Source organism: Chlorocebus sabaeus, chromosome 16 (genome assembly GCF_047675955.1).
Source record: "Chlorocebus sabaeus isolate Y175 chromosome 16, mChlSab1.0.hap1, whole genome shotgun sequence".
Classification (NCBI taxonomy): Eukaryota; Metazoa; Chordata; class Mammalia; order Primates; family Cercopithecidae; genus Chlorocebus; species Chlorocebus sabaeus.
Genome location: NC_132919.1, coordinates 71350306 through 71368940, shown reverse-complemented (window position 1 = coordinate 71368940; position 18635 = coordinate 71350306). Strand labels below are relative to the sequence as shown.

Below are 18635 nucleotides of genomic sequence, written 5' to 3'. Positions count from 1 at the left end.
GCAGTGGCCAGATCTCAGCTCACTGCAAGCTCTGCCTCCCGGGTTCACGCCATTCTCCTGCCTCAGCCTCCCGAGTAGCTGGGACTACAGGCGCCGGCCACCTCGCCCGGCTAGTTTTTTGTATTTTTTAGTAGAGACGGGGTTTCACCGTGTCAGCCAGGATGGTCTTGATCTCCTGACCTCGTGATCCGCCCGTCTCGGCCTCCCAAAGTGCTGGGATTACAGGCTTGAGCCACCGCGCCCGGCCTTTTTTTTTTTTTTTTTTTTTTTTTTGAGACGGAGTCTCGCTCTGTCACCCAGGTTGGAGTGCAGTGGCCGGATCTCGGCTCACTGCAAGCTCCGCCTCCCGGGTTCACGCCATTCTCCTGCCTCAGCCTCCCTAGTAGCTGGGACTACAGGTGCCCGCCACCTCGCCCGGCTAGTTTTTTGTATTTTTTAGTAGAGACGGGGTTTCACCGTGTTAGCCAGGATGGTCTCGATCTCCTGACCTCGTGATCCGCCTGCCTCGGCCTCCCAAAGTGCTGGGATTACAGGCTTGAGCCACCGCGCCCGGCCTCTTTTGTCTTTCATATATGTATTTTTCATATATAAATACATGCATATGTATTTATGTATAACCTATACCCAAAATGGATTTGAAACATCCTCTTGTCCTCTTGCGGATATGTTATTTGTGTTCTCCCTCTTTGCTCTTGTTGCTGCCTGTCTGTCTCACTGTGTTGTGGAATCTCTGGGTTCATCTCTGTCTCTCTGTCTACCCTATGGTATTATCTGTGTATATCCTCTGGTGCTAGCTGTTCAAACAGGGTGTGGATGTCTATTCACACTGGTGAAGGGGGCATCTGGCCTTTCATCTTCTGCCCACCTGCCATCCCACTTTATGTGTTTTGCTTCTGCAGTCAGAAGTATGTGGGTGAACCCTGAGATCAATCTCTGCTTCATTGCCTGGGGGTAGGAGGCTTCCTGGGCAGTCCTTGCCCTCCTACACATTGCCTACCCCTGGGCCATCCATGCTGTTAAGTGCTGGAGGTGATACCTAGGAGTCCTCAGTTCCCATTTTCCTAGTAGTATGTATGTAAATGGACCTCCTCCCAGGGCCTGTGGGACAAACCCGTCTGGGGTGCTGGGGCTTGGATCTAGGGGGGGAAGTGGTGTAAGAGGGGCCCCCTGGCTTAGGAGTCATTTTTCTGAGAAGTGCCAGTGCTTTAGGGAAGCGGCTTTTCCTCCCCCTCCTTCTTCCCCCACCCCCCCAGCACACGTTCTCTGCATCTTGACCTCAGGTAACCCTCACTAGGGGAAGGAGGGCCAGCTGCCTGCTTCTACTGCAGTGATCCCTTGAGGTGGCACTGTGGACCCTTTCCCCTCAGGATTGTGGGTGAGAGGCTCTCCAAGGCTCTGGGCTCTGTTCCTGTCTCCCCAGCCTGGCTGTGCTATCCTGCCACCCCCAGCAGTGTCTGGGCCCTGCTTCCAGGTCGTCTCTGCCAGCCAGGCATGGTGCCAGCTGTCTGCTCAGCTGGGTGCCACGGGAAAATCTCCGGCAGCCCAGGTTGGGGAGCTCCATGGGGAATGCCCGTGTGCCTGTTCTTCAGTGCCCACTCACCTATCTTTCTTCTTTCTGCAGCATCACAGGACATGGCCCCCTCAGCCACCTAGCTGGGGCCCATCTAGAAGTGGCATCCTTTTTGGTGCCCTGAAGGCCAGCTCTGGACCTTCCCAGGAAAAGTGCCAGCCCACAGAACTGCTTGACCAAAGGACCGGCTCTTGAGACATCCCCCAACCCACCTGGCCCCCAGCTAGGGTGGGGGCTCCAGGAGACTGAGATTAGCCCGCCCTCTTTGGACAGCAGCTCCAGGACAGGGCGGGTGGGCTGACCACCCAAACCCCGTCTGGGCCCAGGCCCCATGCCCCGAGGAGGGGTGGTCTGAAGCCCACCAGAGCCCCCTGCCAGACTGTCTGCCTCCCTTCTGACTGTGGCCGCTTGGCATGGCCAGCAACAGCAGCTCCTGCCCGACACCTGGGGGCGGGCACCTCAATGGGTACCCGGTGCCTCCCTACGCCTTCTTCTTCCCCCCTATGCTGGGTGGACTCTCTCCGCCAGGCGCTCTGACCACTCTCCAGCACCAGCTTCCAGTTAGTGGATATAGCACACCATCCCCAGCCAGTAAGTCTGGGTGTTGTGGGGTGGGGTGGGAGGGAACTGTGGAGGGCGGCAGGCCTCAGAGCTTGGGCTCTGGACACATCTGTTCTGCCGTGAGCTGAAGGCATGGTGAGCGGCAAGGTCTTCTCCAGTTGGGCTGACCATCCTTTGAGGTCTTGAAAATGAAAACCCTATGGCCTGTAGGCCAATCATGGTGGCTGTGTTTGAAGTTGGGGGTGGCAGAGGGGGAGATGAAACCATGCTGTTCTGGCCTGCAGTGGCCCTCGCACCCCTCTTCTGTGCTCTGCTGTTGGGGCCTTATAAATAGCTCCAAGGACTGGACACACAGGCTGGAGGTGGGTAAACAAACCTCTTGACATTTGATGGAAATGGCAGCTCTACCTAGAGTGAGAGCGGCACACCACCTACGCCCCACCCCCACTCAGTGCCTCTGAGGCAACGGGCTTGAGGGAGGGCTTGAAGGAGCAGACCGAGGAAGGCTGGCTGGAACCCCACCTCTCCCCCTGCCAGCTCCACCCCCGGCCATGCTAGGATGTGCTTCCCTTTGTGGGGAGGATGAAAGGGAGGGGCCCGCAGTCTAGCTGGGTGGATAGGGTGAGTGTCCCAGGAGGGGACACTTGGCCTGGACTCTGGCCTCGGACGCATGCATGGTCTTGGCAGGGCCTGTGTTTTCTCTGCCTCCACCCTCTGCCATGGGGTCACTCGTTAGCTGGGCAGGGGTCTCAGTACCCTTCGCCGCTGGCCGAGCCAGGTAGTGGGAGGTGGCGGCAGCTATGGCCAGCTGGCAGAGTCCAGGGCTGGGGCCTGCCAGGCCGCTTACAGTAACTCTGGCCCCCAGGGCCCAGCTGGGCGCCAGGCCAGGGCTGGGGGGAGGAGGGAGCCGGGGCCTGGCCTGGGACGGGAGGGGGTGGAAGCAGAAGAATGGGCCGTGGGCTGCTGGCTGGCTGGGCGGTCAGCTGCTGACCTGGGAAATGTGTCCCCACTTCTCCTGGCCAGCAGGGACTGCACACCCTGCCCTGGGCACCTACCACCCCTCTCATGGCTGCTGGCAAGCTGCCTGGCACCACTGCCCTATGTGCCTGACTGGGCTGGGTCAGTGCCCCCTTCTCAGTGTGGGGGCAGCACTCTGTCCCCGGAGCCAGGGAGTCTCTTTGTCCCTGGGGCAGGCCCTGGCTGGGCGCCTCACTGCCCGCACTGGCTGGCTGCCCACTGCCACCACTGCTTCCTGGATTGCCTCCTCTGGCTTAGCTGTGGCCCCCTCCCTCCCAGGCTCCAGCAGCCACCAGGAGCAGGGACTTTATGTCTGTGCTTCTTTATGTTCCCCACCTCTTATGCCCTGGGGCCAGGGGGCAGACAGGTGCGGCCTCAGTTTCTCCTGCCACCCCTTATCAAACCTTCGTCTTCTGGTTCTGCTGTCTCTTCTCTGCACCTCATACGGGAGTATGGGATGGATGGAGTCGGGGGACTCTGATTCTGGTCTGGTCCTGTAGTCTGTGTTAGTGATGGGGAGAGGCCAGCCTCTGGGCTTTGGGGCTGCTGGGGAATGTGTCGGTGTATCTTTGTAGAATATTCACTGCATTTAAAGGGACTGTGATTTATATTCTGGAGTTGGATCACTGGAACTAGAAGAGTGTCTGCTTCCTGACAGGGTAGGGTTTTATTTTTATTTATTTATTTTTTTGAGACAGAGTCTTGCTCTGTCGCCGAGGCTGGAGTGCAGTGGTGCGATCTTGGCTCTCTGCAACTTCCGCCTTCTAGGATCAAGCCACTCTCCCGCTTCAGCCTCCCGAGAAGCTGGGACTCCAGGCATACGCCATCATGCGTGGCTACTTTTGGTATTTTTAGTAGAGATGGGGGTTTCACCATATTGGTCAGGGTGGTCTTGAACTCCTGGCCTCATGATCCACCTGCCTCAGCCTCCCAAAGTGCTGGGATTATAGGCATGAGCCAACGTGCCTGGCCATTTTAATTTTTTTAAGATGAAGTCTTGCTCTGTCGCCCAGGCTGGAGTGCAGTGGCACCATCTTGGCTTAATGCAATCTCCGCCTCCCAGCGATTCTCGTGCCTCAGCGTCCCAAGTAGCTGGTGATTACGGGTGCATGTCACCACACCCAGCTAATTTTTTTTTTTTTTTGTATTTTTAGTAGAGATAGGGTTTAGCCATGTTGGCCAGGCCAGGCTTGAACTCCTGGCCTCAAGTCATCTGCCTGCCTCAGCTTCCCAAAGTGTTGGGATTACAGGTGTGAGCCACCTTGCCCTGCTTTCTTTTTTTTTTTTTTTTTTTTTTTTTTTAATCATAGGGTCTCACTCTGTCTCCCAGGCTGGAGTGCAGTGGCATGATCATAGCTCACTGCAGGCTTGAACTCTTGGGCTCAAGGCATCCTCCTGCCTCAGCCTCTTGAGTAGCTGGGACTATAGGTGCGTGCCACCACACCAGACACCAGACTGATTTTTTTATTTTTCGTAGAGACAAGGTCTCACCGTGTTGCCTAGGCTGGTCTCAAACTCCTGAGCTGAAGCAGTCCTCCTGTCTTGGCCTCCCAAAGTGCTGGAGATATGGGCATGTACCACCGCATCCAGCTCAGGGTAGGATTTTTGAAGGGGGAGGAGTTGGGAACCTGCGACCTGGTGCCTGTGGACAACTTGTCCTAACCCAGGTGATGGCAACAGAGTTCCCAGACACTCTGTCCATCTGGAGCCTGGTCTCATTGGCGGGTTGGAGGTGGGGGCAGGGGCATGGCCCCATCCTTGCCCATCCTGGCCAGAGGGAGCAAATGCTTTGCCCTCCCCTCCCCTCAATGTTGCAAGCTTCTTCCTCTTTCTCAGAGGTGGGTGGGGAAGGCTTCCCATCCTGGTAACCTTCTCCCCAAATGTGGGTGGGGTGCCCACATTTCGGGCAAGTGTAGCCTTCTTTGACTTTCTCCACCCAGGTTAGGCAATGCCCCCTTCCTGCCCCCTCCCTCTGGGAGCCTTTTGGTTTCCCTGCCCCTCCCCTCTCCCTGGTAAACAACAACAGCTTCTCTTGCTGCCCAGACCCTTAGCTTCTGGGCTTCTCGCTGACCTTCCTCATCTCTGGGACAAGGTGTGGCCATGGGTCTGAGGGAGCCTGGTATCTCCCTCCTGCAGAGCCGGGGCTGCCTGGTGGACAGAGCTCCTGAGCTTTGGGTAGAAAAGCATGGCAGATAAAAGTATCACATGCCTGGCCTCAGAGATGGAGGCAGTTTAGCCTTTCCTGCTCGCCTGGCCTTAGGGCTGGTGCTGAGGGTGAGGCAGTTCGCAGGAGAGGTGGCAATCCAGGGTCCTCCGTTCCTGCAGGAGCAGTGGTACAGCCTGGTCCGCTCACACCCTTTTTGTAGGAATCCTTGCTGATGAGGCTTCCTCCTCCCATTCCCCACCAAACAAAGGTGTGGGGTCTCTCTTTCCCCTTCATCCCTTTCCCCAGGTGGGGAGGAGGTAGCACATTAGGTGGCCTGGGTGTGCCCTTTAGAGACCTAGCAGCCTATGGGACCAAAAGAAATCCTTTCCAGGTCACTGTGGGGAGGGTATTTGTTATGCTGCAGTCAGGGCGGGAGCCCTAGAGATGGTCCAGCGGTTCTCCCCACCCCCTAAACCGGCCCCTGGGGCTTGGTCTCTGAAGACTAGCGTTTACTGTGGAGGTTTGGGACTCTGTGTGCACTACGGGTCAGGGCTGTGTGTGTTTTGGGGGTGGGGTCACGGTTGGGCGTGTGTTGGGAAGGGGATTAATGACTTGTGTGTATTGGGTGAGAGGGTTAGAGAGCTGAGTGTGTTTTGGGGGAATTAAATCCAGAGCTGAGGAGGGAGAGTCAGCTTGTCTGTATGTTGGGGCTGGGAGGGGGTGTGACTTAGGGCATAGAGTGTTTAAAGAGTAGTGGTCTTGGTTTGGGTTCTTACCTTTCTTCTGGTTTGGAGGGGAGAACTGATCTGCCTTTTTTGTTCACTCTGGGAATTCCATGGGCAAAGGGGTCTGACTGGGGGCTGTGGAGAAGGCATTTAGTGCTGCGTTTAAAACTTGGACACTGGGCTGGGCACGGTGGCTCATGCCTGTAATCCCAGCACTTTGGGAGGCCAAGGCAGACAGATGACCTGAGGTCAGGAGTTTGAGACCAGCCTGGCCAACATGGTGAAACCCCATCTCTACTAAAAATACAAAAATTAGCTGGGCGAGGTGGCATGTGTCTGTAATCCCAGCTACTTGGGAGTCTGAGGCAAGAGAATCGCTTGAACCCAGGAGGTGGAGGAGCCTAGGGGATAGAATGAGACTCTGTCCCCAAAAAAAAAAGATAATAAAACTTAGACACTGGCTGTGTGAAGTGGCGCATGCCTGAAATCCCAGCACTTCTGGAGGCCGAGGTAGGGCCTTGAGCCCAGGAGTTTGAGACCAGCCTGGGCAACATAGTGAGACCCTGTCTCTACCAAAGAGAAGAAATTAGCTAGGTGTGGTAGTGCGCCTGTAGTCTCAGCTACTCGGGAGGCTGAGGTGGGAGGATCGCGTGAGCCTGAGAGGTTGAGGCTTCGGTAAGCTGTGATCACGCCACTACACTCCAGCTTGGTGGGTGACAGAGCAAGACCCTGTCTCAAAAACAACAACTTGGACATTTGTGTCACTTATGACTTGCTGATAACCTCTCTGAACATGTTTCTTTTTTTTTTGTTTGTTTGTTTTGAGACAGAGTCCTGCTCTGTCATCCAGGCTGGAGTACAGTGGCACAATCTCTCAGCTCACTGAACCTCCGCCTCCCAGGTTGAAGTGATTCTCTTGCCTCAGTCTCCTGAGTAGCTGGGATTACAGGCATGCATCACCACACCCGGCTAATTTTTATATTTTTAGTAGAGATGGGGTTTCTGTATGTTGAGGCTGGTCTTGAACTCCTGACCTCAGGTGATTCGCCTGCCTCGGCCTCCCAAAGTGCTGGGATTACAGGCGTGAGCCACCGTGCCCAGCCTATTGTTGTTTCTTTAATTTTTTTTTTTTTTTTTTTTTTTTTTTGTGACGGAGTCTCGCTTTGTCGCCCAGGCTGGAGTGCAGTGGTGTGATTTTGGCTCACTGCAAGCTCCACCTTCCGGGTTCAAGCCATTCTCCTGCCTCAGCCTCCCAAGTAGCTGGGACTACAGGAGCCTGCCACCATGCCCTGCTATTTTTTTGTATTTTTAGTAGAGATGGGGTTTCACCATGTTAGCCAGGATGGTCTCGATCTCCTGACCTTGCAATCCGCCCGCCTCGGCCTCCCAAAGTGCTGGGATTACAGGCGTGAGCCACTGCACCTGGCTTGTTGTTGTTGTTGTTTTGTTTTGTTTTTGAGATGGAGTCTCACTCTGTCACCCGGGCTGGAGTGCAGTGGCGCGATCTCGGCTCACTGCAACCTCCGCCTCCTGGGTTCAAGCAATTCTCCTGCCTCAGCCTCCCAAGTAGCTGGGATTACAGGCACACACCACCACACCCAGCTAATTTTTGTATTTTTAGTAGAGACGGAGTTTCACCATGTTGGTTGGCCAGGACGGTCTTGATCTTCTTGACCTTGTGATCCACCCTTCTTGGCCTCCCAAAGTGCTGGGATTACAGGTGTCAGCCACTGCACCCAGCAGGGACCTGGCCCTTTGTAGGTGGGAGCTGGAGAGAATGGGATGTTAACATCTATAGAGCACCTACTGTGTGTCAGAGGCTTTGTCTGTGTTTTACAAATTGTAATCCCTGCAATCCTGGAAGAGGGACATTATCCCCACTTACACAGAGGACACAGTGCTGGGGGAGGTTAAAGTGCTGCAGAATCATGACTGTAGGATTGTAAAGCCGGGCTGTTTTCCACCATCCAGATAGGCGGCTTTGAGAGGGGATTGTGGGGCACACTCTTGGGTATGGGAAGTGTGGGGGGTGGGGTTTAGTGCTGACTGAAACCCCCTTCCCCACTGCGGAGGCCCTTTCTCTGCCTTAGAACCTACCTTTCCCCGGTAGGGGGCGTCGGAAGGCACAAGCCATACCCCCTCCTCTCTGTTTTGGATCCTGAAGGTTGGAGAGAAAGAAAGATAAGGGGCCTAGGCCAGATCTCGGTCCTGTCCTGGAAGCTGTGGATACAATCTGTTCATACCATCCCCACCCCCAAATCTGCCCGCTGTAGCCCACGAGAGTGCAGAACTCAGCGGGCACCCTCCCCCCGATCTCCAGACAGACACTGAAGGAACAAAGTGTAAAAGCCACAGTTCTTATTCTTAATTTGTTTCAATTTGTGAATGGAAGCAAAGAAGTTGCAAGCCATCAACAGAGGAGCTGAGGATGGGAGCCCCAAGAGGGTGGCTGCATATTTGCTTCATATGCCTAGAGACTGGAGAACGCCCAAGGGTCTGGGTGAGCCCAGAAAGGAGGAGGTTGTGTCCTTCCCTTCTTCCTATGCTCTGCCACTTCCTCCCTGTTGCAGTCTGTGCATCTTCCCAGCTTCCCACTCTTTCCCTGGACAATAGGAGGGACAGCCCAGGTGGAGGGACAGCCCAGGCAGAGGGAGTGCTGCCTAGCAATGCCTTTTTTGGAGTCTGAAATGTAGAGTCAGCCAAAAGACCATGACATGGAGTTTTTAATGAAAATGGGGTTCCTCACCTTTTATCTCCCAGCAAGGATAATGCACAGATTCCCTCTGGACAAGATCCCAGCATGGCCCGGGGGAGGGGACTCAGGGAAGGAAGCCCATCTTCCTTTTAGGTGGGTCAGGGCCGAGGTATTGTGTCTACCCCATGCCAAGGGATTTGTCACCTATGGGGCTGTACCAGTGCAGGCCCGACTGCCCTTTGAGGGAGTAGTGTCTGTGGGAAGAGGAAGTGGTTCCCATCTCTAAGTCATTTTGGGGCAGTGCCTTCTTCCTCCTCCTCCTCTGTGGAGTTGGGGCACAGCCAAGGATTGGGCCTCCCAGGGTAGATTGGAGGCCACTCAACCTTTGGCTGTCAGAAATAGAGGTGCTCCCCTCCCCATTTTGACTTCTGGGTTGCTGGAAACCTCAACCAGCACACAGACCAAGGGCCCTCCATGGGCAGGAGTCTTAAAGCACAGTTCTTCCTGTGTGGCCTTGGGCAGGTCACCCAAGCTCTCTCCAAATGTTTCCTCCTCCTTAAAGCAACTTCTGGCTGGACACAGTGACTCACACCTGTAATCCCAGCACTTTAGGAAGCCAAGGTGGGAGGATTGCTTGAGCATAGGAGTTCGAGACCACCCTTGGGCAACAGCAAAACCCCATCTCTACAGAATATACAAAAATGAGCTGGGCATGCTGGTGTGCGCCTGTAATCCCAGCTACTTGGGAGGCTGAGGCATGAGAATTGCTTGAATCCGGGAGATGGAGGTTGCAGTGGGCCAAGATCACACCACTGCACTCTAGCCTGGGTGACAGAACGAGACTCTGTCTCAAATAAATAAATAAAAATTTTTTTTAAAAAAGCAAAACTTCTAATCTCTCCCTGACTGGGCGAGTTGCTGTTAGGCCATGGTTGCCCACTTCCTGCTGAGGCCCTTGGTGAGTTTCACGTACCCAGCAAGGCTGTGATACTGAGGGGCAGGGTAGAGCTGGGCACTGTCTTGGGGGATGGCACCACTCTGTACTGGGACCCAGTGTCCACCTGGCACTGGGCCTCATGATTTCCTGTTTATTGTCCCCTCCAGATGGGGTTGGGGAAAGGAGGGGGCCCTGCCTGGCACAAGTGGGGGCCAGTTCAGCCCACACCTGCTGAGGGCTTACTAAATGCAAAGCCCTGAGAAGGAGCTGAGGGAGGGATAAGGCTGAGCAGGGTGGGGCCCCAGGCCTGCAGACAGCTGCCACCGGAGGCCCCCAACCCCAGCTGCAGGCCAGAGCCTTCCTTGTTTCCCACTTCTCCCACTGCCCCAGGACACTGTGTTCTGCTCTGACCTGCCCCATGACCTTGCTGTTGCCCAGAACGGGCCTCTTGCCCTAACTTCTCCTCTCCAGCTCCGGAAATCCTATCTATCCTTCAAGGAACATCTTGAATACCGCCTCTTCCCAGAACTCTTCACAGATGTTCCCCCTTCCTTGCCACACTCTGCCTCCCTACTTAGAATGCCTCTGCGTCCTTATTTATTTTTTAACAACACTCATCTCTCTACCATAAAGTTGCTTCTCCCATTCCTGCCATGAGCTGTAACCATTTGGGACATCTTTTCCTGACCACAAGGTCTTTGATGGCAGGGACAGAGTCTTAGGTCCCTTAGCACCTTGCAGCTGTGAGCACAGGGCCTTGCTCCATCATTTGAAAGATCCCGAGGGCATGGAAGCACTCCGTCCTCTTCCCCATTGGTCTCATCCACTGTCAAGATTTGCATACCTGCCCCCAGACCCCAGCATTCCATCTGCAGCCCTGACTGCACTTCAGGGCCCCACACCCACCTGTCCCGCAGCCCAGTGCACTTCTCTGCTTTGCAGTCTCAGGAACTTCATTGATGCATAAGCCACACACAAGTCTCTTTGCTACCTCTTTTCCCATACCCCCCTACCCCACCCCCACATGTTGATTGTACCACCTTTAAAATATCTGTTGAATCCACCTTCCTCTGTCCATCAGCACTTCTAGTTTCCTAGGCCAAGTTGCCCTTGTCTGCTGCCTGGACTGCTGCAGTAGCTTTTACCTGGTCTCTCTTGCCCTCCTATAATCCATTCTTCACACAACTGCTGGAAAGATCTTTTTACACTGTAAATCTGATCTTACCTTTCCTTTGCTTGGAACCTTTCTATGGCTTTTCCTTGCATTTAGGATAAAATCCAAAAGCCTTATTGAGGCCTATAGGCCCCCCCTGGTCTGGCCTGAGCCCACCTCTGCAGCCTGATCTTATGTACCTTTTCCTTTTGAATTTTATGCTCCATCATCCTAGCCTTCTGCCAGTTCCTTCAATTAACTCACCAACTTCTGTAACCCCAGGGCCTTTGCACAGACTCACCCTTTAACTGGAACTACACTCCTTTCTACTCTTTGCCTGATTAACTTATAAACTTTCTCTTACGGTAGGTCTGTTTTATTTGAGTTCTTCCCTAATTTAGTTCAACCTAAATTAGGTACCTATGTTAATTCTCCAGAGCATAATACCATTTATCTCAGTTTGCAATTGTGTGTGTATATAGTGATTATTTGCCTAATGGCTGTTGCTCCCTAAGGTCTACAAGGGCACGTTCTCCAGGGTGTCCACATGGAAAGTGCTCAGAAAAATACCTTGAATCAGCCTAGCTTGGTAAGAACATGGGCTTTGGCAGCAGGAAGTTCAAATACCTGCTCTACTCTTTATTAGTAGTAATGTGATCTTGGACAACCCACATAGCCTTGCTAAGACCTGTTTTATTTGTAAAACTTATCTCTTGGAGTTGCTGTGAGGATAAAATGACAACATATATAAAAAGCCAGGCTTCTTCTAGAAGAATATCCTTGGGTAGCATGTACATTTCCACCCTTCCTTTTAGAGAGTGGGGGTAATAGGATACCCGCTCCTCCAGGGGTATCCCCTCTTTCTAGGGACCTGCCCAAGCTAGGTCTTTCTTCCAGTGGAACGTGCATCCCAAGGGTTTCCAGGATGAAGCAGTCAACTGGAAGGCAACAGCTCCTCCTTTTCTCTCTCCAGAGCTGGACAGTGCACCAGGGGCCGATACTGGTTCCCCAGCTGGGAGACACCCTGGGCGGGGCTTTGCTCGCCGGAAGCACGCAGAGCGTGGGGAGGACAGCCCTCTCTGCTTGTGTTTGTGCCAACAGCACCCGCGCTGCCGCGTCGGGTTCCGGGTAGTCACACATGATGTCACAGACAATGACACAAGCCGGTGTCTCATTCCGACACAGCGTCCGAGCTGCACAATGTCACACCCGGGTGCCAAACACTTGGCCCCGCGCGCCCCGGCCCTACGCCTCCCGCCGCCGCTCTCCGCGTCTCCGGGGGAGGTGGCCCAGTCCGGCCGGGCAGGGGGCTAGCGGGCGAGCCCCGCGGGCGGGCTGGCGAGCGGGTGATGTCATGGGCAGCGGTGGGTGGGTCACTCGGAGGTGAGGCGCCGCCAGGCGAGTTCAGCGAGAGTTCAGCCGCATTGCATTAGGCAAATGAGGCCCGGCTTGGGTGGGGGTGTGTGTTAAGGGGAGGACACCGGGACCACCCCCCTCTTCCCCGCCCCACCACCTCCTCCACCACGGCATCGCTCGGCCAGGGACTGACCAAACCTTGGGGGAGCCTGGGAGCCGGAACTGGGACAAGGGAAGACGCCCGTCTCTCTTCCGTCCTTGTACCCCCCCGCAGCCCCCTCCTCTCCCTGTACTCGGCCTCCCTCTGTACTCTGTGTACTCCTCCTCTGGTACCTTTCCTCCTTCCTTCTCCTCTCCTCTCCTCCCCCTTCCCAGGCTGCCCCTACTCGCCCGTCCACATGCCGCCTCTCCCTCTAGGTTCCCTGCGTTTCTCCCACTGCAGCCGGACCCGCTGGGAATGGGTTAAGCCAGGGGCGGTGCCTGGACGGGGCGGAGTGGAGGAAAGGGGGTGGTACCCGGAGGGGAGGGGGCGCGTAGAGCTGGGGTGGGGGGGCCGTGGCGCGCACCACCGGAGACCGAGCGAGCCGCCGGCTGCCCCTGGCTTGGCGGAGGTGGAACCGCGCGGGATCCCCACCCCCACCTGGAATCCTCGCCACGAGATCCCTGGAGAAGCCCCGGATCCCCGGCGGGGAGGAGGAAGTGCTCGTTGACCCCCGCCCCGCGCTGATCCCGCCCCCGGCCTGCGGACTTGGGGAGCCGCGGTACTCTGCCTCGGACGCCACGAGACTCTAGACAGGAGTCCCCTCGAGGTGAAGCCGCTGAGTTCCCGGGCCCCGCTAGGCTTCTCTGGGAGAGCCAAGGGACCCCCCGCTCCCAGCACACACAACTTCCCAGCTTTTCACCGGGACTGGCGGAGCGGCCGGCGGACTTAGACGCGGGGACTTAAGGGCAGGGGGCGCCCCCCTGCCTGGGTCACCAGTCGGGGTGAGGGGACGTCTCCTCGCCCCCAGCTGCTCTGCTCGGATGGCGCCGCCGGCTGAGTGACGGGGGCGGCGCGCAGGACTTCCCAGCTCGGACCTCTTGCCTTCGAGGGGGAAGATGTACGAAAGTGTAGAAGTGGGGGGTCCCACCCCTAACCCCTTCCTAGTGGTGGATTTTTATAACCAGAACCGGGCCTGTTTGCTCCCAGAGAAGGGGCTCCCCGCCCCGGGTCCGTACTCCACCCCGCTCCGGACTCCGCTTTGGAATGGCTCAAACCACTGTACGTACCGGCCTCTCCCTCTGCTGTTGTAGGGGGTGGGAGTGGGCGGTAGGGCTTCCACTACTACTCGGGCGTGAGAGTCCCGGGGTGCAGTGGAGGTCTTGTCTCTACCTTTCACTTAATCGATGTTGCCCTTGCTGGACAACTGAACCCTCCCCCCAGCACTCCCCTCCCCAGTAACCCTGAGTGCAATTTCTGTTAGATTAGGGCTGAGAAACTTTGAGGGTTCCTTCTTTCAAGAAACATTCCTTCATCTCTTGTTTCACTTCTTCCGAGAGAAATGAAGCCCAAGCCCCTTGCCCCCAGTTTATATCTTCTTGCCTGGAATCCAGTAGCTTCACAGCAGGCTGGAGGGTGGGGTAAAGGTCCTGTCTGTGTCGGTTTGTCTGCTCCCGGGGGAGGGGCCGCCTCCCCAGATCCCACACTTGCCAAAGCCCGAGGGAGAGCCCCTTCCTGAGCGACAGCTGCTGCCCCCAGCCCTTGCTCTTGCGTCATTAGAGTGGGTGTCAGGGGAGCCCTCGATATCTTTGGTATTGACAGTGGGGTGTGGCAGAAAGGGGCAACTTCATCAGACACCCGTCTGCCACCCAAACCTTCCATCTTGGCAAGGGGCACTGGGTCCTTGTGGGAGTGTTGTCCTGGCCCCAGACACTTGGCTGTCATCTTTGAGGCTTTCATCCCCAGGAGTGGAGGGGAGAAGCTGCTCTGGTGAGAAGAATCCTTCTCCCCCTAATCCTAATCCGGTTTGTTCTCTGGGGGATGAGTTTGTTTTTGTGGGTCTGGGGCTGCTCTGGAAATGAGGACTGCATCCCTTCCCAGCTCCGCCACCAAGTCCTTTTGTTACCCTGACTTCACTTGGGGATAGGGCCAGGTCCTGGGCTGCCCCTTCCTAAGAGGGGCATTGATGAGAATCCTAGCATCCTGGCAGCCTGGTCACCTGCTCTTCTTGTTGCCCCATGCCTGGGTGCAAGCTCCTCTGGGAGGAAGGGCTCTGTGCACACTCAGGAGCTCGGCGCACCAGGGTGTACACCTGGGCATTTTCCTGCACAGCTGTGAGGCAGTGTACACTGGGTGGGCGGGAGCAGGCACAAGGTGGGTTATTGTTAGATGGCTCAGTTTTCTTCCCCTACTGGGCTTTGGGCTCTTCACTGGAGGGGAAGCTCTTCCCTGGAGGATCTCCCACTTTCCCAGACCTGCTGCCTCCCTCCTGCCTGCCAGGGAGGAGGGGTGGAGTGGGTCTCGAGGGGGCCTGGCAGATTGGAGAAGGTTGAAGGGCAAAGGACTTACACCATCTGAAGCCCCTCTTGCTGGGAGAAGAGAGACCTGAGATGGACAGACAGCCCACCTCTGCCCTCCCAGAGCCACCTCTATCTCAGCTTTTCCTATTGTCCTGCCCCCGACCTTTGCCTCCAGGGCTGAATCTGCTGTGTGGCTGTAGACACAGGAGGGAGGGTATCGACCGACCGACCGTTGACTTTGGAGGAAGAGAGAGTGAGAGGATGACTCTAGGACCCTTTTTCTCATTCTCCCAGTGCTGGAGCAAGACCCCCCTCGCCTAGGGGGATAGTTGGGGCAGGGCTGCCAGAGTCACCCCTTCCACTGCCTTGGCCACCTTCTCCAGAGGGCTGGAGAGAAGCTGGGATCTGAGACCTTGGGCTCCAGCCCTTGTCTCTTCATAGCCCATGGGAACAGCTCAGCTCTTCCTGGCCCAGAACTGGAGGGGGAGGAGGATCACAGAGAGTAGGACAGGCAGTGTACTGGTGAGCCTTGCTTCCCCTAAACCACTGGACATGGGGAAGTGGAGACCTGTCCCCACACCCGTGCTGGGGTGGGGTAGTAGACCTAGAGACCTGGGCTCCCAGTTCCCATAGTCTGAGCGTGGGTGTGCATGTAAGTCAGTGAGGTCTCAGTGAACTTTCGTCCTGAGGCTGTGGGGCTGGCAGTGATGGGGGTCTGGGGGCTTGCCTTGAAGCACAGGAAGGACCTGGAGTCTGAGGGTGGCAACTAGACTCCATCTAGAATATGTGGGGCCAACGCCCCCACCTTGGAAGGGACCCCTTGGGTGTGTGGAAGCCCTCTGGTGACTGTAGCCGCCTCCAGCCCCCTCTTGGGGAATGCTCCACTCCCCCTTCACTGCCACTGAAGGTAGGAAGAGCAGGTTGGCTGTGGGAGGAGGTGGCCTCCTGGTTTCTGCAGGGCCCTAGGGACCTTGCCTCCCTCCCCAGAGCCCCCATTTCGGTGCATTAGAGGACAAGGGGGGTGTACAGGATGTGGCTCCCCATCTGTCTCCCACCAATCTCCGCCACTCACACCTCCGCCCGCTCCCAGACGTCCAAGAATGTGAAGCACGTGGATGCCCGTAGTTGGGGGAGGGGGAGATGCTTATCAGGCGGCCGCTGGGCTAGGGGCCTTCTTCCGCTGCTGCGGTACAACCAGAGCTACCCCCGCCTCTCCCCGGGAGGAGGAAGGGCGGTACAGAGGGCCCTACGCCCCCTCCCCAACCGTCCCCAGGGGTTGCGAGGGGAGCTGCGGAGGAGCGGGCGCCAGCTGGATTGGGAGGGGAGCCGCTGGCCGGGGGCCCGGCTGATTTCCTGCTGATCTCCTCCAGGAAACCGGCCCCTTGTGCGGGCCTGCGAACGGCTCGGGGGCGTGGGGAATCCGGAGTGGAGCGCTCTGCGCCGCCCGCCCTACCAGAATGGGGAGCGAGGGAGGGGCACCCTGGCAGCGTCGGCGGGAGGGGACGCCTGGCTTCCTGGGTCAGTTCCAGTCCTCTGTGGGGCGCTGGAACTTTGAGCTGAGAAGGTGTGGTTCTCTAGCCTGAGTCCTTCTGTAGGAAGAGGAGAGATTGGTGGGCTGGGCCTCTGGGGAGGGAGGTCAGCAGGGAGGGGCCAGGCCCGGGCAATCCCTCCCGCGTTGGTGTCCCTCCCGGCCCCACCTGTGTGTGCAGGGAGTTATGGCTGTGTCCTAACTCTTGCAGAGGTTGTGAGGATTCCGGAGTCCCCCACACCTCCGCCTTGGTCCTTGTAACTCACCTCCTTGGGTTGCTGGCTGGAGGCCTGGGGAGGTGGGGCCTCGAGCTCTGAGCTCAAAGGGCAGAGCAGGGAAACCTCAGAGCTGGGTTACCTGGGTGACAGGTGGGGATGTGCTGGAGGTAGGGGGCAGGCTATGTTACAGCCTCCAAGGCAGCCAAGCTGCCATTGGGTAGGCTAAAAGGAGGCCTTGCCTAGCCTAAACTGTAGTCCTCGCCTCTGGTCATCTCTCCCATTCTGCCAAAAAATGATTTTAAAAAGCACATTCTTTCAGTTCCGTAACACCCTCTGTTGGACTTTGCTTCAGCTCCACGTTTTTATGGGTCTTTACCCTCTGGTCTGTCGCAGGCCTTGGAGCTGTTTACCCCTCATTCTGGTATCCCCCATGACTCCCCATACCCTAGCTCCCCTCCTGACACCCCACTCTGTGCCCCAAACCTCCCTCAGTCCTTTCTCCCTCTCGTCTGTTTCATTTTAGAAGTGGGGCCTTGGGAGAGGCGGAGCCCAGGGCGAACGGTGGATTAGGAGGGGTGGGGAAGTCAGTGCCTTCTTCCTCTGCTGGTCGGAGTGTTCACCGAGATTCTAGACCATGGTCCCCCCAGCCCTCCACATACCCCCTTGCCCTTGATCCCCCTCCCCCCGCCAGTCTGGATTGTCTATTGTTACTGCTTTTACGTCTTGGAAAAAGTTAGCACAACAAAGGGCTCCTTTGTGGCTCACCCCTTCTGCCTCCTGGCCTCACCCAGGCCCCCCAACCCCGCCCCCCCCCCAGCAGCTGTTCTCAGGCCTCTCAGCCTGTCTGATTTGCTTGTCTGGCCTGGGGAGAATGAGGTGGGAGAAAACCAGGCCAGGGCAGTTGGTGTTGGGGTGAGGAGCAGACGGGGATGGGGGGGTGGGGGCGGGCGGGGGGAGACGGGGGAGGTCAGGAGAGAATCTGCTGAGCTGGGGGCGGTGTGGGCATCAACTGTCCCATTGCTGCAGGCTGGTCTCGGGGCAGGGAAGGGGATGAGGGGCCATAGCAGTGCTGGTCAGCCAGGCTGGCCAGGAAGTGGTGCCCAGGTACTACTAAGAGCCAGGAAAGCCCTGCTGAGGTTGTTGGCCTAGTTCCCTGTCATCAGCCGCCTGGTAGCGCCCCCTGTGTCTGCAGGTAAGGGCGGAGGGTGGTAGCACAGAGTCATCCCCTGGTGTTCCCATGCGTCCTTCCCCTGTGCCCCAACTTTAGGGCCATGTGATTTGGGGCCATGTGACTCATGTCTGTAAGGTGCCTGGGCCAGGCGCTGTGGGCACCTTTAAATGCCAGCCAGTCTCATGTGCTGGAGTTTGGGGTAGGGCTCGGTAGGACTGTGGAATATGGGAGGAGGCAGGGATCTGTCTACTTGGGGAGGCATCCTCATCCATCCTTGGCCCTGGACAAGTGGACTTGAACGTGGTAGGCCTCAGGACGATGCTGGGTGGCCCCTTGGGAATCTGGGATTGCCTCAGTCATAGTTCTTATCTTGCACCCAACACCCTTAGCTGCCCAGGCTTTGGACACAGATAGCCCCTGCCCAACCCAGCCCTGTTCTGCCTACAGTGATGGGTGGCATGGAGCCAGGCACTGGGGAGGATTTGGCCAGTGAGGGCTGCCCCTGCTGTCTGGGTCACCCCTCCTGGCTGCCCTCTTGGAGCTGAATAACAGAAGGGGAGGGGTAGTAACCCGGACATGGTACTGAGGCCAGACAGACAGAGCATTGATGGGAACAGGCCCCCTTTTGTCATGCCGTCTCTCCCCAGATGGGGGGTACCCAGAATGATGGGATTCTGGGGCCCCGGGGACTCTTCTCCCTGTATTCAGGGTGTCTCCCTGCCTATCTCAGGGAGACACCTCCTGCTCTGCCCAGCATTTGTGACTCTTGTTTGCACCCCCTGCCTTGGGTCCTTGGCCCTGGGATTGTTTGGGTGGAGGAGGGGCTGTGGCTGCTGGCAGAATGGGGTGGAGGGGGGAGCGGAAGCAGAGGGGGCGGGGGAGTGGCCAGCTTTGAATATCCTGTTGACCCCAGTTTCCTCTGCCCCCGGCTTGTGTCCTCTTCCCTCCCTCCTCTTCAAGCCTTAACTCCTTCCTAACTCGGGGGAGAACGGGGCCAGGCCGCCCAGGGGCAAGAGCTTTAGAGTCAGGGTGACCCCCACCCCTACTCCCCAAGCACAG

At 57.0% G+C, this 18635-nt stretch overlaps 1 protein-coding gene across 4 annotated transcripts in view; it reads left to right on the top strand.

Annotated features, from left to right (window-relative positions):
* Nucleotides 1-18635, top strand: part of RARA (retinoic acid receptor alpha) — a 49494-nt gene that overhangs the window by 20957 nt on the left and 9902 nt on the right. For 2 of the 4 annotated variants that reach the window (XM_073005333.1, XM_073005332.1), the window contains exon 2: nt 1622-2161. In XM_073005333.1, coding sequence (XP_072861434.1) covers nt 1984-2161 — 178 coding nt within the window. In that variant the 5' untranslated portion in view covers nt 1622-1983. Of the gene's footprint in view, nt 1-1621; nt 2162-11884; nt 12169-12717; nt 13422-18635 lie in introns of those variants that run through there. The other 2 variants (XM_073005335.1, XM_073005334.1) reach the window with 2 other exon arrangements.